Below are 27425 nucleotides of genomic sequence, written 5' to 3' on the forward strand. Positions count from 1 at the left end.
AAATAAGCATTTTTGGGATTTTTGTATTAACATTTAAATGAATCTATTTAATGAATTATAATTATTTAAGAATATTTAGTAAATAGTATACTGTACTTTGAAAAACCCAACCAATATAAAGCACATGCAATCCTAGAATAAACTGAGAGTGCCTATTAATTTCATAGGTATCTGTTCTGATTTCATTTCTACAATGCATTGCTGTCCCAACAAAGTGATACCAGCACGTGGAATACCAAGATCCTTTTGTTAATGAATTAGATCATCTCTGTCTGTCTCAGTCTATTAGCCCAAAAAAATCCTTGGAAGTGTTTATTTAAAAAAAAAAAAATCGTCCTAAAAGAAATACCTTTGAATAAAAATGTTTTTGTGCTACATTTTATGGACAGAAAAGCTAAACAACATAACAGACAAAAATTAAAAAGGACCTTTTGAAAACTGAGTAAGATCCCTATACAATCGAAGTGTTGTCTACTTCTTGATTGTAGATGAATACAGTAGAAAGATCTTTTTTCACCAGTTTTGAAAGTGTTTTGAAATGATACAATGTGAGGTATAAACTGAGGGCTTACATAAAATTACCATGGAGTGAGATGGGGGCTGTCTGAGGGCTCCCAGGCATTCTTGGAGCAGCCCAGGGCCAGTTTTGGAGGTCCTATCCCTGGCACCTGCAGAGCTCCAGGAGATCAGTGTACAGCTATTTTCATTATGGGGGAATGAAAACATTATCACACTCTCTCAGAAGTACAAGTTAGGAGTGATTTGCTGCTGGGGGCTGGAGCTGTGGCTCAGTGACAGAGCGCTTGCCTCACACATGTGAGGCTCTGGGTTTAATCCTCAGCATCACATGAAGATAAATAAACAAAATAAAGATATTGTGTCCGTATATAACTAAAATATTTTTTAAAAAAAGAAATGATTTGCCTCTGTACCTTCACGGTTGACTAAGAACTCAGGAAGATAGAAAAACTCTGGGATAAGCTCCTTCACATCAGTCATGGATTCAAAAGATGAGAGGCGCCAAGTTGTATTTGTAGAATGAAAAGTTCTGTCTGGAATGTCAAAACTTTGATCTACAAAGAAATACAAATAATATAGTTGAGACACAGAGACTTAATTTCATTTGAAGCCTGTCATAACTTTTGCTACTTCAAAAAGATCAAAATAATGTTCATTTTGTTTGTTCATAGTTTAAGAGAGAATTTATATCCTTGAAAATAAGTATTTCCATATATAATTTGAGACCAGTTCCATTATTTTTCATAATGTACATAACTAATAAGTTTATATCATTTGCTGCTTAATTGATTACTATCATTTACCCAAGTATAATAAAAGTTCCATAAAAGCAGGAGCCTGGCTGTCACTCACACTAGTACATAATGGATACACAATAATTTCTTTACTGAGTAAATGAATTATAAAGAAGGAAAACAAGGGATTTTGAACATTTTTCAACATATTTGTTGTCCATTTATATTTCTCTTTTGAGAAGTGTTTAGTTCTTTTGCTCATTCATTAATTGTGTTATTTTTTATTTTACTTTTTGCAATGCAGGGGATTGAACCCAGGTAGAGTGCATGAGAGGCAGGCACTCTACCAACTGAGCTATTTCCCCAGCCCTGAGTTATTTTGTTTTTGGTGTTCAGCCTTTTGAGTTCTTTATATATTCTGGATATTAATGCCCTGTTGGAGGAACAGCTGATAAAGATCTTCCATTTTATGGGTTCTCTCTTCATGCTCTTGTTTCTTTGCTATGCAGAAGCTTTTTAAATTGATGCCACCTCAAATACTGATTCTTGGTTTCATTTCTTGTGTTTTATGCCTGCACTGATATGTTGGAGTGTTGAGCCTATGTTTTCTTCTAGCAGTTATAGAGTTTCTGTCCTAATTCTAAGGTCTTTGATTCACTTTGAGTTGACTTTTGTGCAGGGTGAAAGATAGGGATATAGTTCTATTCTTCTACATATGGACATCCAGCTTTCCTAGCACCATTTATTTAAAAGGCTGTCTTTCCTCTAACATATGTTTCTGGTACCTTTGTCAATTATCAGATGACTGTATCTATGTGAATTTGTCTCTTGTCTTCTATTCTATTCCCTTTGTCTTCCTGTCTGCTTTGATGCCAATACCATGCTGTTTTTGTTACTAGAGCTCCAAAGTAATAATTTGAGATTTGGTATTGAGATGCTTCTGGCATCATTTTTGTTGCTTAAGATTGCTTTGGCTATTCTGGGTCTTTTATTCTACCAAATTAATTTTAGGACTGGTTTTTTTTTTCTCTCCAGTTCTGTGAAGAATGTCATTGGTATTTTTATGGGAATTACACTGAATTAATATAAAGCTTTTGGATGGCCAACAAATACATGGAAAAAATGTTCAATATTCCTAGAAATTAGAGAAATGAAAATCAAAATTACATTGAGATTTCATTTCACTCCAGTTAGAATGGCAATCATCAAGAACACAAATAATAATAAATGCCAGCAAGAATGTGGGAAAGAAGGTACCCATACATTGTTGATGGGACTGCAAATTAGTACAGCTACTTTGGAAAGCAGTATGGAGTTTCCTCAAAAGACTAGGAATGAACCACCATATGATCCAGCTATGCCATTCCTTGGTATTTATCCTAAAGTGCTGAAATCAGCATACCATAGTATATGGGCATATTAATAATGTGTATAGCAGTGTAACTGCTATAAACCCAGCTCAGGTGCCTAGTAACAGATGAATGGATAAACAAAATGTGGTATATATACACAGTGGAGTTTTATTCAGCTACAAAGAAGAATGAAATTATGGCATTTGCTGGTGATTTAAAATAATATTGAAAAATCTTTAAAAATGAACTGCATACACTATAAAATTAGGGAACATTTTATGGTTTGTAAAATACATCTCAATTTTTAAAAAGTGAACTGCAGGTTTTTAAGCAGACATGTTTAAATTGAAACTAAAAATTGAGACAATAGCAAGATGATTTCATGTACTACAGCTCTTTTGAGGAAGATTTTGGTGAAGGAATAAATAGAATTCCTGTGGTGTCATTAGTCTCAATAAGTTCTCAAGAAGTCAGAAAAAACAAAAGATTTATTTGTTCTGATGACCCAACAGACTTTCTGTGCAGTTATAAAACGCATCCTTACCTTGATAAGCTAAGAACATTTTGGTGAAAGGCGGCATCCTGACCAGGAAGTGGAGCACAGTGCCACTGTTGGAGTAGTGGGAGCCGTAGTGGTAGGGCTGCACCGGGGGCATGGGGTCATCGTCCCTGGCTCCTTTGCGGTACTCTTCCTCCAGATACTGAAAGCAACAAAGCCCCAGAAGACTAATGATCATGTGCTCCAGGCAATACTGGGAAAGTGCTGCTTCCCCTTTCATCCTTCCCTGCCACCCCTTTCATGCTCTTCTCTCCTGACCAGAGACTTCAACCGCCTAGAGAGTCTAGGAGTCTGTCCCGAGCCCTGTGAGCCTGACCACCTGAGCTCACCCGGCATCGTACCTATGTGTTCGTAATTACTCAGAAAACCCACCTGCCCTGCATCCTCCCTCCAGCACACCAGCTCCCAACATCTAAGTGGATCAAGCACCCAAGGAACAGGAGCTGCTCCCATCTCTAGAGAGGCCTGCATTTGAATAGCATTTCACCTTGTCCATAGAGAATGTTTCTCCAGAAGGGGAAATGCAATAGAAATGCAGACATCACCCATTATTATAGTTACTATAATACTGCATGGCTGCTCTGCAGTGTGTTACACAGAGGTGGAAAAGAACATGGTGATCTTTTATGACTCCTGTATTCCCATCATGAAGGAGGAAGTTCAATCAAACATCTGTTCACATCACTGTGTACATCTCCCCTCGGTTCTGCCTGGCTCCACAAAGCCAGGTGTACTGGATCTTTGAGTCCCTTTCAGACTCCTATAGATAGCCCCACTTTCAAGTGCAAAATCAAACTGTGACAGTCACAGGTTCTTAGAGGAATGTTTTGGGAACTGTGATATAAAATAATGCGTGAATATGAGAAAACTGTTTTAGCTGCTTTTATCTTGACACTGTTGTGAAGAACATAATTGTGGCAAGTGAGCTTTTTGAATTTCCAACAGAATTCCAATAATACTAATATCACAGAAAAAGGTAATTAATTCATTTTTACTTTTAAAATTGAAAATCTGGTAAATTTCTGTTTTGATAAACCAATGCATACTTTTTAATTACTAATAAGGTTTATTATATACAATCAATACTTTAATATTGATATGTAAATTACACTGGGGGATATAAATAACAGGTCCCTGGAAAGCTTTATGATTTTTATAAGAAATACAATTATGTATTTGAATAACAATGGATTATTAGCTTTCAATTTATGCCAAAATAAAGGTATTCTTTTTCTTAATTCTCTTGAGTTCTCAGAAAATTAATTTCATATAATGATTTCTAGTTGTCAATTAAAGTACAAGGAAATGAAAAGAAAAAGCAATACTATAAATTTAAAATTAGGTAATCACAAGTCTATAAACAAAACTCCATTTTTCATTTATCATAGTAAGAACAGAAGCTAAAGCTACCTTGTATGTGTCCACATAGCGATCTTCTTTTTCTTTGTACTGCACAGCTATAGGCTTAGAGAGATTTCTACAAAGAAAAGGATAATGGGAAAAGTCTGAAACAACTCAATACTGCCAGGACTAAGCTGTGTTTCATTCTGGGAGTAAACAAGGGATCCACAAAATGCTTGGCCCTTATTTTATGCTTACACGTGTTGCTTTGCAACCAACAGTCACCACTTAAAACTATGGCTGTTTAAACAACTAAGAGAATTCTTCATCAAGTCTGTAATGTATTAGAATTCCTAACTCATGTGTAACCTCAACAAGAAGAGCTACTCCCCCTCCTTCCTCAGCCTCCCCAAGTCATAACTGTTGCTGCCCATGGCAGCTGGTTTTGTCAATCCCTGAAAGTTCTTGTTCCATTTTCCAGACTCTACATGAGTCAGGCAGAATAGAGTAAAGGGATGTTTGGACAGAAATTATGATCATGAGGGGAGGCTATGTAATTATGAGCCTAGTTAGTAAAAATTGAATATATGATACATGCTTAAAATTACCAAGTTGAGATTTGGAATGAGTACTGCAATAAATATCATGCAATCTAATCAGGAGTTGAGGGATGCACTGAGCACAGTGAGGGTATGTGTGCACACATGTGACTGTGCAGTGTGGGTGTTCCCCCTGGCTGGATACCATATGCTGCCATTCTTGGAAGGGAGAGAATGCCAGGACCATGTCCTCACTTTTCCATGCTTTAGAATCCAGTGGCATCCTGTGTGGCCCTTGAAACAGTCAGAGAAACAACTCTGATGAGGAGGGACAGGCTGTTCTGGCTGGGGGCCATCTGGTCTGACACAGGGATGGGATAACTGGGGTTTCATCATCTGGTACTGTAACGAGGTCAGCAGCAAGACAAACCTCAAGTTCAGTAGGTCAAACCAGTTCTGCTTACGAGATACAGAAACAGCCTTTTTTTTTTTGGATAAGTTATTATTTCCTAGGGATATGAAACTTAGAAATATTAAATGTTAATTCTGTTAAGGCTTTTCTATTAAAAAACTTGGTCAAAAGTAAGAACAGTTTTATAGAATAGATATGATTTCACATCCCAAAATCAGAGAAAATCTTGTTTAAGATCCTGGCATGTGGGGCTGGGGCTATATATAGCTCAGCAGTAGAGTGCTTGCCTAGCACATGTGAGGCCTGGGTTTGATCCTCAGCATCACATACAAATGAATAAATAGAATAAATGTTTTTTAAAAAAAAGATCCTGGTATGTAATTTATATTAATTGTTGTGACTGACAAATCAGAAATTATCATTGAGTAAACAGAATAAACTAAAAATCAGTTGCAATACTACTACTTACAGGTAATTATTTTCATATATACTTGCTCAGATTTTTTTTGTTGATCTATATACATATTTACTGCTTTTTAAAGTAAAAAAATTCAATGCTGATAATATAATATTTTATATATATATAGTATTGGGGAACCCTGGGGAACTCCAAGCTAACATCCTAGCCCTTCTGAATTTTGAGACACAGTCTCACTAAGTTGCTTAGGGCCTTGCTAAGTTGCTAAGTCTGGCTTCCAACTTGCAATCCTCCTACCTCAGCATCCTGGGTCACTGGGATTACATGTGTGTGCCATTATGACTGGCTATGGTATTATTTTAATAGCTATAACATGTAACAATCGAATTAAACCTAGTGTTGGGCATTTAGTTTTCTTTCTAAATTTTAGCTACTTTGAAAAAATGATCTGAGGACTATACTTGTGGCTAAATCTTTGCAAGCAGAACCAGATGCCAAAAAATGCAATGATCCAGGCAAACGTGGTTCCTAGGTTCATGAAACCTATGGCTAGTGGGACTCTTTGTGGTAGAGCCCCCATCCTTCAGTATTTTCTAAGAAAAAATTCCTAGAAGTTAAATTGCTATACAGAATATGCACATTTTAAGAGTTCTCTGGATAGATATTGTCAAACTGCCTTTTAGAAAGAGCATATTTCTTCATACCAGAAATGCATAAAATGTTTAAATGTCACTGCAGTGTATAAAAACGCCATTTGCTCTTTTTAAAATTGACAATGTGTTAAAATGAACCCAATTTCTTGAGAACTGCCTGAGTCAGGCCCTCCCCCTTTTTTCTGGCAGTTATAATTAAGATAGGTTAATATACCAAGTGAAATATTTGGAATAAAATTTTCCTTAAATTACACAAGAGAAAAAAATTTCAAGCTAAATAAACAAAGTATTCTCTCATGAACTAGGCCTATTTTGGTTACTATAAAATACAGTTCATTTAGGAAAAGCAGAAAAATGCTGAATTCTTGTCCTTTAATTTTCAAATTTCAAACTAAGAAATTGATGCTCTATTAATCACCAATGGACCAATAAGGTTTATTTTGTTTTGTCTTGTTTTCCTTTTAAAAGATATAAAAGATATAATAAAATTAAATATTCCTAATACGAAGATCTGGAATCTGAAATGCTCTAAAATTTAAGACATTTTAAGCACCATACTAAAAAATCAGATTTGGAGCATTTCAGATTTTTGGATTAGGGATGCTCAACTGGTAAAGGCTATGCAAATCCTAAAGATGTCAAACACTTCTAGACTCTAGCATTTCAGCTAAAGATACTTAATCTGGGTAGTTAGAAACTTAACCTATGTTTTCATTTCAATGTATTTTTTTTTTATTGGTTGCTCAAAACATTACAATAATCTTGACATACCATATTGCATACATTTGATTCAAGTGGGGTATGAATTCTTATTTTTACCACGTGTACATATTGCAGGATCACATTGGTTATACATCCATGTTTATACATACTGCCATACTAGTGTCTGCTCAATGAATTTTAATTGCTTGCAGTCGTTCTTTCTGATTCTTAGACTGTCCTACCTTTGATAATGAGAGCCACTTCAGTTTGCTTCTGTGCCCTTTGACAATACAATATTAGTTTTTTTAATTCTCTGGCACAACAAAATATCATAGGTTTATCTTGTACATTTTCTTCTAATTTATGAGAAATGAGAGAATAGGAAATCACCATTTTGCCATCCCTAGATTATAAAGATTTTGTAACTCATAATTGTTGAATTGGGGTGATAAGAATATGGGGTTTTATTATATAGCCATTTTATATTTGTGCCTGTTTGAATTTTTTTAATAAAAAAAAATCTTAGTGACATAAATACCATGTTTGGATGAAATCAAAAGGGGATGATACTTTTACTCACCTATAGATACAGGGGTCACTGAGGTCGAGGGTCTCACTAATATAGTCAGCAAGTATAAATGGGAACACTGGGTACTGCATGAGATCATTGAAGGATCGGCCAGCATGTTTGTTTAAGTGAGTCAAATATTCAAAATTGGTAATTTGTCCAGTATACCACAGGTTTGTCAGAGCAGTAATGTTGCCATATTCCAGAAGGTTTGGTAGGTTATTTGTGAGTATACTGTGGTACACATCATCTCGAACCTAAAAGGGAAGGATTAAAAAAAAAAAGACCCAGATATTGTTTAGGCTATTGACACCCTTTCCCCACAAAGAACCATGACATTAAAAACATGCTACCAATCCCAAGTCCTCCAAGAAAAAAAGTTTTCTTCAATAAAATGAACTGGTGGAACACTGAGATTCAGAGTATGTCTTCCTCCAGAGGCAGGGCTCTTAGCCATTATGCTTTGCTGCTAGAAAAATCTCCTAATAATTATCTGTTAATAACTTCTAAGGAAAACCTGTGCAGGAAAGTGCCCTACATAAAGATACTGAAATGTCAATAAGAAAAAAGAGTTTCCTTTTGGATAAACATGACATGGTGTATTAGGAAGGGCAAGGCTCTGCACTGGATTCTTGAGCCAGTTTAGAGTCTGTGATTCTGCTTAGACTTGGTGCTGAGTTATATCTGTAATGTGGAGTGAAAATACTTCTCTCTTAAAAATCAAGTGGAATATCTTAGGTAAATGGGATTTCCAGTACTGAATGAAAACAAATATGAACTCTTTTTTGTAGAGATTCACAAAAGTTCTGTCACAGTAAAAGAGTATTATGATTCTTCTAAACCAGTTAAATGATAGTTTGTAATGCATGGGAGGAAAAAACCCAGAAAACCAAGGTTTTGCTGACAACATGCAAAATACTCATGGTAAATGCTCAGGCATAGGAAGAAGAGCCACAAGGCGAGAGAGTGAGAGATAGAACTAAAAGAAAGTGACAACAATGAGAAGCTGTGGCTGTAGTTTTGGAACAGGCAGAACCAGAGTTTAATAACCCAAACTTGTAGCTTAAATCTGAAGCTTGGGCTGGGCTGGGGCCTAGTGGCAGAGCACTTGCCTCACATGTGTGAGGCAGTGGGTTGGATTCTTAGCACCACATATAAATAAATGAATAAAATAAAGGTCCATCAACAACTAAAACAAATAAAAAAATCTAAAGCTTGCCAAGTCACCATGGATGGAACAGAGAGGTGAGGGAGAGAATGGTGGAAGATGAGGTCAGAGAGGTAACAAAGTACACATTATTCAGGGCTTCTTTAGGCTACTGTAAGGGCTGAGTGACATGGGAACTAACTGGAGGGTTTCGAGCAGAACAACAGCATGACCCAACACACTCCAGCTGTTGTGTCAAGAGCAGTCTAGAGTGGAGTGTGTATGGAAATGGGGAGACCAGTTAAGAGGCAGAGAAGATAGAGGCTTAGACCAGGATGGTACCAGAGGAAGAAAATTCTGGATGTATTAAGAATAGACATGGAGATGAAAGAACTGTAAGCCTAGGATAATCTCAAGGATTTTGGCCTGGATGTCACAGAGATGGTTGCCAAATATTCAGATGGGGAAAGCGAGGAGGTAGTAGTGGAGCAGGGACTTTAGAGGTTCATTTTGCTACATGTTTCATTTAAGATGCCAATCAGTAACTTCCATATGGAGAGGCCAAGCTGGGAGTTAACATGTGAGTGTGTCACTTATGTGTTGAAGATAAAGTTGTAAGGTACTAAGGTACTGAGAATAAGTTGTAGATCATCAGGATGCAGAGGGCATTTTAAAGCCATAGATTGGAGGAAAAGAGAAGAGGCCTGAAGAATGAGTCCTGAGACACTCCAGGAAGGATCTTCAAATAAGACTGAGTAGAAATGGCTGGTGAAGGAAAAGAAGAATCAAGAGGAAGTGGTGGCCCAGAAGCCCAGAGAAGGTTTTCATTAAGAAGAACAGACCAATTACCTGCATCAATCACTGCGGACAGCCCAGTAAGATGAGGACCAGGAAAAACAAGCATAAGGTTTAGCAGCATGTTGGCCCTAGTGGCCCTGACCATAGTGGAGAGAAGGAAGCGACTACAGCATTTCTGCAAGGGAGGACTGGAGGACAGGTGCCCCAAGTGCCCCAGGGGGTTCTCTATAAGGAAAGCAGAGAAACAGTAGCTGAAGGACGTGGGTCAAGAGAAGGCTTATCCAAGATGGACAACTGCAGCACTGAGAAAGCTGAAGTACTTCTTTCAGTCATTTTGGGGAATCCAAATTTAATGCAATTTTGGAGGTCAAAAAGAATGCTCATACAACCAACGGTTTACTTTAACTAGGACTAAGAAATAAGACAAAAAAAAAAAAAAATAGGGGGCTTTCAGAACAGTGAGCTGAAGGTTAAATAAAATAAACTTTCACATAATCATTATGAATAGAGATATTGGTCTTGGGATCACTTAAACAGTATAAATCTATTTATAAAGTTGGATTTACCTTGGTGTTATCGAATGCTAGCAGAAGTGTCCTGCCATTTGTTAAAAAGATTTCTACAGCATTATCTCTCAGTTGCCACCAACGCTTGTGAACTTCTTTAATTTCCTCATATGTCCAGGAAAATGATGCTGGTTCCAACTCTCCCTGCAGGCTCTAAGACAAAAGAAATAGAAGTGTTTGCTTTACATGAAATATAAATCAGAATTTTAATTAAAAAATTTTAAAAATATCAACATGAAATAAAAAATCCTTCTTTTGTGGCAAAATGAAAGATAAGATGAATACTCTCCCACTATAAATGCTAGATAAAACTTAGGAATAAAAAAAATTTAAGACTTCTTTTTAGGTCAGTTTTAAACTTAAAAAAAACAAACAAACAAAAAAAAAAAACTGAGCAAGTGAGTTCCCATGTGCCCCCTCCCCTAACACCACAGCTGCTTGCACTCAGTTTTTCAGCTATTAATATCTTACATTGCATGTGGAATACTCATTATAATTAATGAACTAGTATTGATTCTTATTTTTACCTGAAGTCTTCAGTTTATATGAGGCTTCATTCTTGGTATACATTCTTGTAATTGGCAAATGTAAAGTGAGATATTGAGAACAATTCACCATTAAAGAAACATTCAGAACAGTTTCACTGCCCTAAAACCCTTCTGGCTTGATCTATTCATCCCACCTAACACTGGCTACCACTGAGCTCTTCCCTGTTTCACTTTTTGGAGAATGTCATATAGTTAGAACCATAACTATGTAGTCTTTTCAGGTTAACTTTTTTTGCTAAGCAAATCTTTTAAATGCATAGCTGAGCCTAAAAGAAAAGAAGGCAAGTGAAATCCCCAGAGGGGGAAAAAAAAGAGCAGAAGTCACACTTTGGCTGCCTGGTTATGTGTGTGTTTGCAGGTATACACATGTATGCACAAATCCTGGTTCCAGAAATGAAATGAATGAACATCTATAACATACAAAAGATGAGGCCTGTGTTTTCTGGAATCAGAGTGTTGAACAGAGACTCTTTCAGAAAGCTAAAATCCATGACCAGACACATTCCCAGCAAAAGTACAGACGAAACCAGTGTGCCTATCAATAAAGAATACCAGGAAGTGTCCCTCCTTGGTCTGAGCTGTGTGGAGAACAGAAGGAGGCTTCTGAGAATTCAGACGCCATGCCCACACATGGGTCTGAGTCAAGTAGCCTGTCTGAGTGGCCTGGAGACCTCCAAGCTGTGAGACGCAGCTCCCGTGCTCAGAGCCATCCTACAAAGGCAAACCAGGGTCTCTGGAGGAACACTGCTATGACTAGTGTGGCACTCTCGCAGATCAACACCCACCAGAGCCAGGGACCCTTCCCACTTGCCTGGGGGAGACTGAAAAAGTGACCCCTGGAAGGCCCTAATCCTAGCCTGCTCAGACAATCCCCCACATTCTGGAATTAGAGGTGGGGCCATGGGTCCTACACATCATACCATTACTGTCTCCTTCCGAAGTATAAAACCAAGAAAAACTGAAACAATGTGAGTATAATAGTTTATAAATTAAAACTGAATACATGAATTGTTACTCAATGCTTGTAATAGAGAAATTACGAAAAATATTTGTAATTAAAGTATAAGACTTTATATCCTCAAATAAAGTGCCTCCTAGTTTTCCCCCTATTAATTTTCACTTTTGGAAAACTATGTTTGTCTACTCCTTTTGTGTTGGCCAACAGGAAACTCAGAGTGAAATTTAGAATTCAATTGCAATTAATATTTTACACCAAGTTCTCTATTTTCAAAAGCATGTTTAAATTTTTAAAATTTGAATTGCTATATTCTGTGTTTTCCCTGGGTCCCAAATAATTTTTAGAATAGAGTCAATACATTATAAATAAAATAAAAAAATTTAATGAAAGCATAATATTCTCAAATTTAAATAAAATTCCTCTTTGTTTAGCTTCAATGTCAATTCAATTCAACACACACAACTAAACATTCTTGTGCAAGGTACTTGTTAAGTGCTCTGCGTGAAATCAAACTGTACAAATGCTTAAATGCAAGATAGTAAATGTCATATAGGATGAAATAATTCTATAAAAGCACAGAAGAAGGAAAGGTCCTTCAAGCTATCAAAAGGCAAAGGCATTTTTTAGAAGTCTTTAAAAGAAGGAAAATGTCATTTCTGGACACAGGAAAATGTGATCTCATATATCAACTATTAAATTATTTGGTTGATAAAAAGATACAACTTGAAAAATAAGTATACTTTTACTAACTGGGACAAACCCTGAGTTAATTTCTATATAAATCAGGAAAGAGTGCCTCTCAATTTTGGGGACTACATTAAATATTTTCTTGACTTTTTCACATTATTGGTTTTATAATCAAATTTGATGTTTTCATGAATTAATTACATTAAAAATATAGTCATCATTAAACCATATGTAATCTTATTTAATAGCCTTAGAAATTCAAGGCTTTAGGATTTTTCTAAAACAAAAACTCTTATTTCTCTTATTATAGGAATCTCAAAAAATATTTTAATGGTATACAAAGTAATTCAAATGGATTAAAAAGACTTACTATAGGAAAATATGAATTAAGAGTTTGTTTTTTTTTTCTTTGGTATTGGGAACTTCTGGGCACTTAAGCACTGTGCCACATCCCCAGCCCTCTTTTGTATTTTATTTAGAGGCAGGGTCTCACTGAGCTGCTTAGCTCCTTGCTTTTCACTGAGCTGTCTTTGAACTCATAATCCTCTTGCCTCGGCCTCCCGAGCTGCTGAGATTACAAGCGTGTGCCACCGTGCCTGGCTTAAGAGTTCTTTTATTTATTTTCTAATTAAGATCAGTATTTCTAGAAGAATAAGCTACGTGAATATCAGGATGACTTAAGTTATTCAATTACACAAAATTTTTCTTTCTTTTTGAAGGCAAAGGTACTTCATAGTAAATTGGGAGTGGTGGGGAGTAGCTACTTGTGGCTAACCAAGGACACTGCTGAGACAGAATGGACATAAGCTGAAGTAAGAGGAGCACTTTAGAATATGATACATAATAGTAACTGCTGAGAGACAGAGGAGATGGCACAATCTTCTTTTTAAAATTATCTTTTAAAAATGTTTGTCATTCAGATTAATCTACACATGGAGTGACAATGGATAAGCTGTAATAGTTCTGCCTGCTCTCTCATAATGGATTATATATTTTTGAAATTTGTTTAGGCTTAATGTAAGTGAAAACTTAAGCCTCTACTCACCGAACTTTCAACTGTATCAGAAGCATTATCTTCCACAAAATACATTCCACATTTACCTGCAGAGTAAGAGTTTACAAACGTACACACACTGTTATCAGATATGATTAAAGCAGTACTTCTGGAGTCCTTGGGCTTGACTTTGAACTCTACATCTAGACATAGTTCCCAGCACTCAGTAAATATTTTTAAATGGTATCCATAAGATCTTGGGCAAGTTACTTAACCTCAATGTGTCTATTAACAAAAAGATGTGTATGTTGGGGAGGAGGCTGTAATTTTTAGAATTATTGTGAAAATTAAATTAAAATATATAAAAATGCTTATCAGAAATGTCTGGCACTTAACACTACATAAATATTGGCTATTTATTATTATAATTATACTTTTTATATTACAAGCACATTGATTTGCTTTGTTTTGTCACACACTAATTGAAGTCAAGGGGTAAACCAAATTTTCTAGCAAAAGAGGATTAATAATAATCCTTAGTTGTTTTAACGATTGAAACATTCAATAGAGCAAAATAGCTCCCATTTTTTTCTGCTTCCTAGGCTGCCTGTTGCTAACACATACCATGTTTTAAAATGTTAGGAACTTCCCTGGGGCTCTGCTGCCAGCACGCTGGTCACCCTTGAGTACTGGGGGCCCATGCAGCAGTGGCATAGCTGGCTCTGAGAAGGATGGTATCTCCATCCATGGGATGGTGGGGCTCAGTCCCATCGAGCTCAGAGCTCCATCTTGGACCATGGAGGTTGCAGCTTTTTCAAATTTGAGTGTGCATTAGAGTCACAGAGAACTCATCCAAACACAGACTCCACCCTCCACAGAGTTTCCAATTCAGGAGTTCTGGGCTGGGGACCAAGAATGCATTTCTAGTAAGTTCCCATGTGATGCTCCTGCTGCTGCTGATTTAGGACCAGCTTTGAGCACAGCTGGCTGACAGCATACATACGGGCTCTTTAAAGGAATAGAGACCAAGTATTTATAACTATTTCTTCATTTCTTGAGGGAAAAAAAATCCCCATCAAATTTAACTATAAAAGTATTTATGAGCTAACAATCTTGGCCTTTCTCTTGGAAGCACAAGAAAGAATATAAATTATGAAAAATATCAAGGTATATAATATATATGTCTTATGTATAAGTGTATCTGTTAAAATAGTAGAAATATAAGTATACCAATATATTTTTATTTTAAAAGTCTAAATTGGTATATTGTAAAAGGAATGATTAGATTAAAAATGTGCACATATAAAGATATCAGATTAATTAAAATTAAAATTTTAATTATGTGTTTTCAGAAACCAAATGTCATCTCCCTCCCTCTACCTTCTTCCCTTCCTCCCCTCCTTCTTTCTTTCTAGTTTTGGGGGTTGAGCCCAGAGGTGCTCTACCACTGAGGCACACCCCCAGCCTTTGGATTTTTTATTTTGAAACAGGACCTCACTAAGTTACCCAGCCTGGCCTATACTTGTGACCCTACCTACTACCTTAGCATCCTGAGTGTATGTGCTGCTGTGCCTGGGCAAGATGTAATTTCTTATAATTTATAAGTCATAAGCTTTATAGTAGTCTCTCCTTATCAGTGGTTTTGCTTTTGATGGTTGCCATTACCCACAGTAAACCATGGTCCAAAAATATTAAGTGGAAAATTCCAGAAATAAGTCATTAAGTCATAAATTTTAAATTACATGTTATTCTGAGCAGCATGATAAAACCTTGTCCTGCTCCATTTTGCCTGAAACATGAATCTGCCATCTGTCCGGTGCAGCCATGCTATATATGCTACCTGTCCATTAGTCACTTAGTAGCCATCCCAGTTATCAGATCGACACTTGTGGTGTTATAGTGCATTCAAATAACACTTATTCAGCTTCATAGTGGCCCCCAAGCAAAAGAATGGTGATGCTGGAAATTCAGATGTGCCAAAGAGAAGCCACAAGTGTTTCAGGTGAAAAAACGAAAGTACAATAAAATATTCTGAGTTATTTTGAGTTATTCATGTAACTTTTATTATTAAATATTATTATCATTGCTCTATTTTATTATTAGTTACTGTTGTTAATCTTTAATGTGCCTAATTCACAAAGTTTTATCACAGGTATATAGGGAAAAAAAGTATATAGGGGAAAAAAAAAGGATACACTGGGTTTAGTATGCTCTATGGTTTTAGGCACACACTCAGGGTCTAAGATGTATCTCCTGCAGATGATGGGAAACTATTGTCTATATAATGTCATAGCCATGTGGTATTAGAGAAAATTTATCTGATATAATGTAAATGTGTCAAAACACTTCAAATTATCTAAGGATAAATTGTGTATAAAATTCTTCAAAATTGACTTACCTAACAACAATTCACCAGCTGTCTCTCTAGATGGTGCAACGCTGATACACCTTCGATTTACTCTGGCAAAACATATTTAAAATCACTGTGATTAAATGTTTTGACCACTTTTAGAGTGTAAGTTTTATCTAGTGGAAGATTTCAGCAAAGTGAACTAGTGTTTCAATAGCATGAGGTATCTTGTCAAAACCCACGGGACAATACTATGCCATTTCTTAACATTCCAGTGGAGGAGGAAAAGACTGAACCCTTTAGAAATGCTTATAATCCCTGTATATACAATATAAGGGTTTGGCTATGTAAAATAGACTTCAATGTCTCAGATCTTCAGTAAATAAATAGATATTGTTTGATACCACTGATACTTCAATACATAAAGAAAACCTAGTACACTAGGGGATCATGGAGTCAGAACTAAGTTCTCTATTCTTTTGTCAAGTCACTTATTTTTTTGAGGCTTAGTTTTTTATATATAAACTGGGCATGAAAATAATAGCAATCCCAGCAACTGTAGTGATAATACTATCAATAGTTAATATATACTGACAAACATAACACTAAATGCTATGAAAATTTGAGTATGATTATTTCCCTTCTTTAATAGGTAAGGAAACTGAGGGAGAAAGGCTAATAAGTAACTTGCCCAAGATCAGATCACTAGGAAGAATTGGTTCTGGAATTTGAATCTTTAATTGCTACAATATATTGCCTGTTGATGAGATCACCAGCAGCTCTATCTACTCTATAAAGAGCTATAAAAAAAAGTCAACTACAAAAATATAAGTATGCTAACAAAGGTCAGACACAGTATGACAACTGAGATGTAATAGACTGTGCTATCAGTAATGCCATTTGGAATTTGGCTATCCAACCATGTCCTGTTTTGAGCCTCTCTTGTTTAGGACTTTTCTTAAAACCACAGCATTATATAAAATGAATACTACAGCAATGCTACAAAAAACCATACATTCACAAGAAAGTGAATGTCTGTGGATTCAAATTTACCTTATAGATTCACTTGCAGCTTTGTCTTTGACAGTAGAAGAGAAAGAGGAATGAGTTTTGTCTTCAAACAGGTAAGAGAGTGGTGGTTTGGCCACATCTATTGGGGAAGACATACATATTATCTAATGACCAGTTATCTGCCTTATTAATGTGCTGAGGAAGAAGCCACTATTACCTTCTGATTTTTGTCTATCTCTCAGTAGATACTTATTTGGAATAGTTAAGTAACATCTCTGCAAACGTCTCCTCTCTCGGTTTGGCCCTTCTGTGGGATCCAACTGCCATGAGGTTGGATAGTAGATGGGGTCATACCAGACAGCTCTGAAAGTGAAAAAAAGGAACATTTTAATTGGCCACCCAATTAAAGTCACTGAAGTCTATTTTACATAGTCTATTTCTAACAGCCTTAAAAATCATGATAGAAATTGAGTAAATAAAAATCGCAATGGATCTATTAAATTAAAAAAAAAACAGGCTAGGGATTGCATATACATAGAACAAAAGGATAATATAAAAAATGTGTATCCTTCTGCTCCTGAGTTCCAGTTTCTGAGCACCCTTCTGGAGCAAGCTCTGCTTCTAGTTTCTTGTGTCTACTCAATTTTTATAAAGGACATATCACCCCTACTATGAAAACTTTAGCAACATAATATAATACATTAGATTTTATATGGTTAACTAATGAAAAAAACTTTTTTCCAAATTAACTTTTTACATTTCCCATTGTGTCTATTACCTAATATAAAAAATTAGCTTTTTTGTGATATGTATCACTTACAAAATGTTTTAAAATAAATTTATATTTTAGCTGACAAGAATATTAAATATTAAATATATTTTTAGAAATAAATAAGAGGGCTGGGGTTGTGACTCAGCGGTAGAGCCTAGCACATGTGAGGCCCTGGGTTTGAGCCTCAGCACCATATAAAAAACAAACAAACAAATAAATAAAATAAAAATGTTATGTCCAACTACAACTAAAAAATAAATATTAAAAAAATAAATAAATAAGAGAAAAATCACTCTTAATCCTACTACCCTAAACTTTAGATTCTTTCATTTTTAAACATGCATGTTTTTAATTTGCAGTTAAAACCATGACATATATATTTCTATGTCCTGCCTTCTTTCACTGAACACAGCGTAACCTTCATTATCATCTTTTCAAGTGTCTGCTGAATATCACGCTGAGTGGACGCATCATGATGTATTTAACCAAGTTTCTAGTACTCTTCATTTACATTCTTTTCAATCAATTCACTAGTGTGACTGATACAGAGATGGAAACCTTTATGTTTATTGTCTGATGTATATTGAATATTTTCCTTATGATAGAATCACTGAAACATTTTTAGAGTTAGAAATGTTTGTGGGGAAGCTGGGTATGGTAGCACATGCCTATAATCCCAAGGGTTCAGGGGGTTGAGGCAGAAGGATTGCAAGTTCAAAGCCAGCTTCAGCAACTTATCGAGCCCTAAGCAACTCAGTGAGACCCTGTCTCAAAATACAAAATAAAAGGACTGGGGATGAGGTTCAGTGGTTTAGAGTCTCTGGGTTCAATTCCCAGCACAAAAACAAAACAAAACAAAACAAAAAGAATGTGGGGTTCTGACATAAATTGTCACAGTGTACAATGCCACCAGACCTCTGCCCAAGGATAATTAATATTCTCAGTTACTATCTTGCTGTGAATACTAGCCCCTGAAAAAATATTTTTAATGTAAAAAGTAAAATGGGGTATCTGAAAGCTTAAAAAAATCAAATTAGCCTCCAGCAATACTGAATGCTTTCCTATTTGCTTATTAGCTCTATTTGTTTCACATGAGGAGTATGTTCATATCTTTTTTTTTAAATATGCAGTGCTTCACAGATCTGCATGTCATCCTGCTGTGCAGAGGCCATGCCAACCTTCTCTGTATTGTTCCAATTTTAGTACACGTGCTGTTTGTGCTTTTGCTTTTTTTGAAATTAAGGATTATGATATTTTCCTTTTAAATATGCATAAGGTTTCTAAACAATAGAAATATTAACTCTTTGACAAACTTGCTAAAAATAGACTTCAATGCTTTTTCATCTTTAACTACACTAGAAAGAAATTAAAGTTCAAAATCAATAATTTCTTTTCAGTTTCTTCTGTTGCATTAGAGCTTAGAAAGTTACCTACTCTTCAGAGTTGATACTCTATTTTCTTCCTCATTATAAACTTTTTGAGTTTAATTCTTTCATCTACCTATAATTTATCTCAGCATGTAATAGTGTATTTTAGTACCCTAAGTCATACAAATCAATTTTCTTAAATAATTTAAAAAATAATACTTAAATTTCCCTCTTTTCAGTACTCATAATGCATCTTCTAAATCACATTAAACAAGTCTTAGTTAGACAAAGATCATTTTTTTCAATTATCCTACTTCAGTGATTTTCCTATTCATTTGCAAAGACCGTATTTTAAAATTAAAGTAAATTTTACTGTCTGAAAGAGCTAATGCCCCCCTTACATTTTTTCTCCAAGAATTAAAAAAAAAAACTCTTATGATTATTCTTCAAAATAAAAAAAGAAAACACTTGTGATTAAACAAAAAATGTTTAAGCTATTGAAACAATTTTGTGAATGTGAATTCCTGAGTGAAAACAGTGTTTAATACCCACTTACAGAACCCACAGGTAAACAACTTTAAGCCACCTCTCCTGCTCACCTATCATGTGTCAGCTGCTGAATGAGCTCCTGCCAGTGTCTGCTGGCACTCAGGTCAACTTTGTACATTCCTCGGATGTGCTGGATCACCTTTTTCCTCTCAATTCCCTGGGAAAGAGACACTGCCTGTGTGATATCTGCAGCTATTTTAGATATATCCTTTGATTTTGAATCGAGACGCTGAAAGAGACTAAATAATAAGATTGTCCATAAGTTAAGTGAATATGGAATATTAAATATTTATCAAAACACAGTACTTTTAAACTGAAAGATTACTCAAGGGTTGGGAGTATAGCTCAGTGGTAGAGTTCTTGCCTGGTATGCACCTTGCCCTGCGTTTGATCTCAGCACCACAAACACTGCCCCACCTCCCAAAATCTCAGAAAACCAAAAACCAAACCAAATCAGAAAAGCTAAAAGTATACATGAGACCTAAGGATCGCCACAGGATATGACTTGGGAACACATAAAATCTTACCTTTGCTGATTATTATTAACTGTTTTCTGCCAGGAAGCTTTGTTCACGCCTTCTTCAGTTTCATATTTCTTTTGTTCCTAAAAGATTTGTATGATAATATATTACATAAAATTTCTTTCTTGTCATGTGCCAATGTTATGGTATGGAGGCCAAGAAACTAATTTTAAAATCAGTTACCCAAGAAAAAATATCTTCAGACCAGAATATTTAAAATATATAAGGTACCTAAGTAATGCTAGCACTATCCTTTATTACTGTATGATTTGGGTTATAGAAGTGAGGGTAGAAGAGTTCACTTCTAAACTGGATGGAATAACAATGCCACCTGCTCCCCTATTTTGCCTTTTCACTGAAGAACCCATAACTCAAGGTATAGATCAACTTGCTTGTCACCATAAGAATTTTCCCTTCACTGAAGGCTACTGACAATGGACAAGGATGACTGTACAGAGAATAAAAAACTCCTTAAGATACCAACTTTTTTTCTCTCAAAGTGAAAAAGCACCATATGTTAAAAAAAAATCACTTAAAGTTTACCATCAGTGATACTGTACAATTAAAACATTTTTCAAAATCATACTCAATGGTAATGGGAACAATCATGGTTCCACTGACTCACCTCTTTGATCATTTTAATAAGGTCTGGTTTTGATGGTGCGCTGGGAGGGATGCACTTGTGACCACATAATTTTAAAGTATTCATCAGTAGTTCTGCTGTGTCTAGTTCCTCTTCAGTCAGCTCGTCTTGGTGATTATGTATCAACTCTGACAAATACAAAACTAACTTGGCTCCATGCTTTAAAAAAATAATATTTTTTTTTAGTAATAAGGAATTTTTATTTCTTCCAAATAAATTATTTAATAGTAAATTAAATTAAATTGCTAGACTGATTTGTTTGAATCTGATCTGAATATATCAGGTACAAAAGACATCTCCAGGGACAAATGAAAAAAATTTAATTAGGCACTGGATATTTGATGACATTTTTTTAGGTGTAATGATGTTATTATTGCAGAACAAAATGCCTTTAAACAAAAAATGTAGAAAATGCCATGATTTTCATATTTTACTTTAAAATAACTTAGAAAAAGAAGACATGACTACAAAACAATAAAAATACTAATGAATGTTAAATCCAGGTGATGGTGACATGGTGTTCATTATACTACTCTGTCTATCTCTGTATATTTGACATTTTCCGTTTTAAGAGGTTAAAAAGTAGCACACTAGCTAGCTAACTTTGGGGGACAGAATTTTGGAGAGGATTTGTTAAAGGAATACAAGATATGGGAATATAGCTGGGGATACAGAAAAAGACTTCTTAGTTTTTCTCAGAGAAAGAAGGGAAACTTTTTTTAAAAACCATAAATGTTAAAGAAATATGCTTATCCATTCATTTTCTTTTGATTTTTTGCTCAGTAGAAGAGAAGTTGGTGAAATTTCCAAAACAAAGCCTATCTTGGCTCATCTATTCACTGCTCTCAGAGAGAGCAAGAGGTGGAAAGCTCTGGAGCCAGCAAGATCTGAGCACCGAGTTCCACACGCATGTTCAGGGGAGTGGTTTGGGTCAGTCTTCTACAAGCAGCCCCTCAACCAGAATTAGAGCATTACATAAGGTAGACAATTGTCCTTTGCAGTCCAAACTGAAACCCAACTTGGGCTCGTGCTTTTCAAAGTACATGTATGAAGACATGAATTGGTATGAATATACTTTTTATACAACCAGAGGAATGAAAAATTGTGCTCTATATGTGTAATAAGGATTGTAATGCATTCCACTGTCATATATTAATAAAAAAATTTAAAAACACAACAAAAATAAATAAATAAATAAATAAAATAAAGTGACCCTTCCATGTTATCAGATGGTAATGTGTATACAATATATTAATTTTGTGAACAATTTAAACATGTCCATTTTACTTTAAAATTTTGCATTGATACCAATACCACTGCATTTGGTTTTATGACATTTTAAACTGAGAACAGTTTTAAATGTCAACAGATTGATCTGGAAATGATTACATTTTGGGTAATATTTAAATTAACATGGAATCACATCACGTAATTTCCCCAAAGCTAAGATGAACACATGCAATGGTGAAAATATCAAACTCATTTTAATGCAACATTTAGTTGCATTAGTCACAAGACAGCTGTCACCTGACCAAAAGAGGAAAAGGAACAGATGCTGTGTGAGTAAAAGCTTGAAGAGTTGGCAAATAAAGAAAAATGGTAAATGACTGGAATATTTTCATACATGTCTTAAAAGTAGCATTCCTGATATAACTTGTAAAATATTTCAGTTTAGTATTTGGTGGCATTCTAAAGTTATCTTGAAAGACTATCAGAAATGTTTTTATTCATTCTGAATATGCAAAGAAACACATGATTTTCTTTAACACTAAGTTGTTCCTAATATCTCATTTTAACATCCTCTGATCAATTGGTTCATTGATTATAGTTTCTGGGACTATAAAAGGTGTTACTGGGGGTAGATGCAAACATTTTTCTTTTTTAATTAGCCCTCACAAAACAGATTTCTTGGGAGGCTTGGGGTAGGAGAATGTCTTGAAACTATGAGCTTGAGACTTAAGCAACAGTAGCAAGACTTAAGCTCAAAAACAAAAAGGAACTGACTCTATTAAACATGTATCCCCACAAAATAATAAAACGCCAAAGGGCATAAAATAAAAATTTTCAATGAAGGTTCTCAGAAGGAAGAGTTCTAAATGGACTATACAAAGGGAGGATGGTTTTGAAGGTGCTATGGAGTGAGCTGGGTCTAGGGATGAATAGGGGAAGGGGCTCATGGACACAGGAGAGGGCACTGTGCATAAAGCAGCATGGCAGTAGGCTGCACAGGATGTGAAGAAGCAACAAGAGAAGTGACAGTACTACCTAGAAGGAGTGGAGACTACAAACTGATCTGCTGTAGCAGACAAACAGCATGGGGCTTTAAGACCCAAGCAGACTACAAATGGATGCTATCTTGTATGCAGGTGAAATCTCTGCACACTACCACATAACAACCTGCGGACACACTCTTAAGTAAAGCAAGTAAGGGCAGAAGAGGCTTTTCTGCTTACTACCTTCCTGTAGGCTGAGTAGAGGGGGTGATACCGACAGAGGTATGTGTGCGGTTGTGGACAGACTTGGTTATACCTTTAACAGAAATAAAATAAATGAACACACTACCTACAGGGAGAAGGAGGAGGGGAGGGCACAGGTAAAAAGCCAGAAGCTCTCTGAATATGCTGTTTCACAATCTGCTTTGGGAAAATTAAACAAATTAAAAAAAATTAAATTTAAAAATTAAACAAAAACCCAGTGGAATCTGTAAAAATAGAAAATAAAAAGAACCTAACTAGTTGGTTAAAGTTGATGGCATTAACCAAATAAACTATTTTAAGTTATTTTATAATACTTCATTTTCAACATATACTTCTAATAGTAACCTAAGAACAAAGAGAACCACAAAGGAATCTTAGGTTACATCTAGTGGGATTGTTATTAGTGGTAACATTAGTTACCATCACTAATTATAACTGTTAGTGACGATCTTATTTTGAAAATATTATATATACAGAAAAACAAAGCAAGTAATTATGTTAATGTCATCTGGATTGTCATCATTAATAAAAAGAACTACAAATATAAAATCCACAAAAAGGAAAAAGTTATCAGATGAACTCATGATATCTGTTTCTTTCTAAAAAAAAAAAATACCTATTTCCTAGCTTTGTCCACTAAAGTGACTGAGAAGAAATAAAAACCTAGAGGAAATGAATGCACTTAGTACCTAGAATTGTAGTCCCTAAATACTGTGATCTTGAGAAGAAGAACAGGGATTTCTTGGGGAGTGTGGTTCAGGTTGTGAGAAAGAAAATCTACAGGAGACTTGGGACATCTTTCTGTGCCAGAAATCAGGGAAGTCCATCTTATTAAATTGTAAAAAGTGGAAAAGGCCATGTTAAAAGGACACAAAAACTTCAATCTCTGCAGCATTAGTTTGAATATCAAATAATAATAACTTTAATAGATTAAAACACATAAAATTTATTTTAAACTACTTGAGTCCATAAAGATCCCTCAAATTGAAACAATATAAAAGTTAGAGGGTACAAGGGAATCAACTCATTACTTTAAAATTTAATAAATAGGAAAAGAAACACAGGCTGGGGGAGTAACTCAACGGTAGAATGTTTGCCGGGTTTACACCCCCAGCACTATTAAAAAAAAAAAAAAGTAAAAACAAACATTTATTCTGCCTTTCCTTCACTGAATATTTTAAGGTAGTCAAATAATTGACAAGGGAAAGTTTTTCTCTATGACAAATTTTAACAAATAGATAGTAAAGGAATGAGAAACTCACGGAAATGACTATTTTCTAACTCCTAGGGGAGAAGCAGAATTTGGCAATTATCATTCATGACTGGTATGCTATTTAGGTTAAAGATGGATGGTACACTACAGACTGGAGGGATCAGGCAAAGCAGAGCAATCAGAGCAATCTGTGCCCCCTGCACTGATATGAGAGCAACCCAAGAACACGGGGATCCAGCCCAGCCTGTGATCCAGAGCCACAGGGTATGGTCACTGGGTAAAATCTGCAATGTGAGAAACTCTACAGAATAAGAGACCCTGAAAAATACAATGATGGAAGAGAATTGATGTAGATTAAAAATATTTAAAACACCAAACAAATGCAATATGTGGGCACTGCTTGTATCCAGAATCAAGCAAATTAATTATTTAAAAAAATAGAAAAAATTGGGAAAATTTCAATACTGATTGGGTATTAAGTGGTAATAATAAATTACTATTGATATTGCTGAGAGTGGCAGGTAAAAAAGGTCTTTACCAGTTATAGATACAAATTGAGGTATTTCTAGGTGAAATGATTAGATATCTGAGATTTGCTTCAAAATATTACAAAGAAAAATCGTAGCTGGGTAATGTCCTATGGGACCCTTTCCTGATTCTCCCAGGTTATAGATATGTTTGAAAACTCCCATAAGACGCTTTTAAAAATCAGGTACAGTAATTTGGTGTGGAGGTGGCAAGAAGGTTATTACAGAAAGCAAGGAAATCGGCAAAGTCTGAGCTAGACTGGGAAGGCAGAGCACAGAGAAAGGGATGCATCTGAGAGACACAGCAAGTAGGTGACTGGCCCTGGCGACAAAATGGATTTAGAAGGAAGTCAACAAGCTGAGTCCAACAGTAATGTCACTGACACATGGACTAGGAGGAGGCGATTGATGGGGAAAAGAGGGTTGCTAACACCAGGGTTGATTTTTTAAAAAATATTTTTTTAATTGTAGATGCACACACAATATCTTTTTTTATTTTTATGTGGTGCTGAGGATCAAACCCAGTGCCTCACATATGTAAGGCAAGCGCTTTGCCACTGAGCTACAGCCTCAGCCCCCAGAGTTGATTTTTGATGGATAGAAACATTGCTAAGTAAAAGGAAAGAAAAAAACACCACCTCAAAATTTCCACAGAAGGGAACAGGAAAAGGAAGATAATCAGCGCCCTCTTGCACTCGAGACTCTCAGCTGGAAAGAGTGCCTGAGGGTATCCCAGGAAAGTCTCAACTCTATATGATGTATTTGAGTTTTCTAGGTATTAAAGGGATGCCTGTTCTTTTTAAATATGTCATCAATTAACTTTTTTATTGAGGAACAACTATTGACAAAATCTACAAATAGATACTAAATACTTATTTCTAGGAGGTTTTTTTTTTTTTTTTTTTTTTTTAATTAGAGTTTTACAGTCATACATAGTAGTTGGGTTCATCCTGACAAATTCACACATGCGTGGAATCTGATTGCAACTCACGACCCACCTTTTCCTCCTTTCCCCCTCCCCTGCCCATTCTCTCTCCTCTGCTCTATGTAACCACTGCCTAAAACAAGCTATTGGAGTCTTACTTTTATCACCCTCAAAATCTCCCTCATGACCCCTTCCAGACAATTCCTTTCCCCACCACCACTTCCACAGACACTGCTTTCCTGAAGCCTATCACCATACTTAGTTTCTCCTGTTCCTGGACTTGAAATGAATGACCACAGACTGTGTAGTCACTTGTGCTTGGCTGTCCCCTCACCAACTCAGCTGTGTTGAGATTCATCCACGAGGGCAGGGCTATCCGTAGTCTGTTCGTCTTTACTGTTGCACAGCAGTCTGCTGTACAAACACACCACACATTGCTTATACATCTACCTCTTGTACATATTTAGGTTATTGCCAGGATTTTATGAAAAAGGCTGACGTGGATATTTTTGTATAAGTCTTTTTATGGACATACATTTTAGTTTCTTTTGGGTAAATATCTGAAAATTGCATAGCAGGGTCAAGAGTTATGCATATATTTAATTTTATAAGAAACTATTTAGCAGACCTCCAAAAGGTTCAATGTACCATTTAAACTCTCCATTGATTGCTTTTTCTTATACTAGGAATTGAACCCCAGAACACTTAATCACTGAGTCACATCCCCAGCCATTTGTATTTATTTGTTTTTTGATTTAGGGTCTCACTAAGTTGCTTAGGGCCTTGGTAAACTGCTGAGGTTGGCTTTGAATTTTCGATCCTCCTGCCTTGGTTTCCCGAATGACTGGGATTACAGGCATGCACCACTATGCCTGGCTCCACTGATAACTCTTAAGGTGACATTATTTATATTCTAAATGTTCTTTTAACTGCTTTTGATCATTCCAAATTTTTTTCATCATAACTGACTGGACATTTTTTGAAATATGCTGTATGTACTCTTACTTGAGATACTCAGTATAGGTGTTTCATAGATAATAAAATGCTTTTAAAAAGGCTTCCAGTTATTTAAAAAAACACTCCAAGATATGATAATAAATTACAAAGGATCTTATAAGAACTCAGACTCAGAACTTCCTAATTTCAGCACTGAAAAAAGATTGGGAAATAAACAGAGAAACCAAATCAGCCCGCATAAAACAATCTAACAAAAGACCTCAGGTTAATAGCTTGGTAAGAATATTATATTCATGACATTAATCATAAAAATACAGTTTAATTTCAGTTCTTGTTTTGAAAACTTTACTTGCTTACTTTTATCAAATGCTGAGATACTTACTTGCAGGGATGGGCTGAGACAGTCTCGAAGTATTTCCTGATGATTTGGTTCATGAACTATTTCAAATATCTGCTTTCTTTCTTGTGCAGTGTGGGCTGGTGATAAAATATGCACAAGTAGTCTTCCAAGCTGCATTCGGAAGGTTTCCTTACAAGATGATAGAATTTTAATCCACTGTTGCTTAGAACCATTGACTTTACTTGAACCCTTAAATCAAAATAGGAATGAATTAGAAT

At 35.6% G+C, this 27425-nt stretch overlaps 1 protein-coding gene and 1 non-coding gene across 10 annotated transcripts in view; both read right to left on the minus strand.

The window, feature by feature from the left end:
* The window catches only part of Lyst (lysosomal trafficking regulator), a 165948-nt gene that overhangs the window by 32877 nt on the left and 105646 nt on the right, over positions 1-27425 (minus strand). For all 9 annotated transcript variants that reach the window (XM_048800390.1, XM_048800391.1, XM_048800392.1 and 6 more), the window contains 13 exons: positions 27190-27396; positions 20691-20867; positions 20072-20148; positions 19595-19783; positions 17074-17219; positions 16899-16995; positions 15894-15955; positions 13547-13602; positions 10309-10461; positions 7810-8054; positions 4575-4641; positions 3150-3306; positions 933-1073 (listed from right to left, as the gene is read on the minus strand). In XM_048800390.1, the coding sequence (XP_048656347.1) occupies positions 933-1073; positions 3150-3306; positions 4575-4641; positions 7810-8054; positions 10309-10461; positions 13547-13602; positions 15894-15955; positions 16899-16995; positions 17074-17219; positions 19595-19783; positions 20072-20148; positions 20691-20867; positions 27190-27396 (1774 nt within the window). The remainder of the gene's footprint in view (positions 1-932; positions 1074-3149; positions 3307-4574; positions 4642-7809; positions 8055-10308; positions 10462-13546; positions 13603-15893; positions 15956-16898; positions 16996-17073; positions 17220-19594; positions 19784-20071; positions 20149-20690; positions 20868-27189; positions 27397-27425) is intronic.
* LOC125615919 lies at positions 18747-18849 on the minus strand. The gene has a single exon (XR_007346524.1). It is a non-coding gene; the product is annotated as a U6 spliceosomal RNA (small nuclear RNA).

This window comes from Marmota marmota, unplaced genomic scaffold, assembly GCF_001458135.2.
Source record: "Marmota marmota marmota unplaced genomic scaffold, marMar, whole genome shotgun sequence".
In the NCBI taxonomy this organism is placed as follows: domain Eukaryota; kingdom Metazoa; phylum Chordata; class Mammalia; order Rodentia; family Sciuridae; genus Marmota; species Marmota marmota.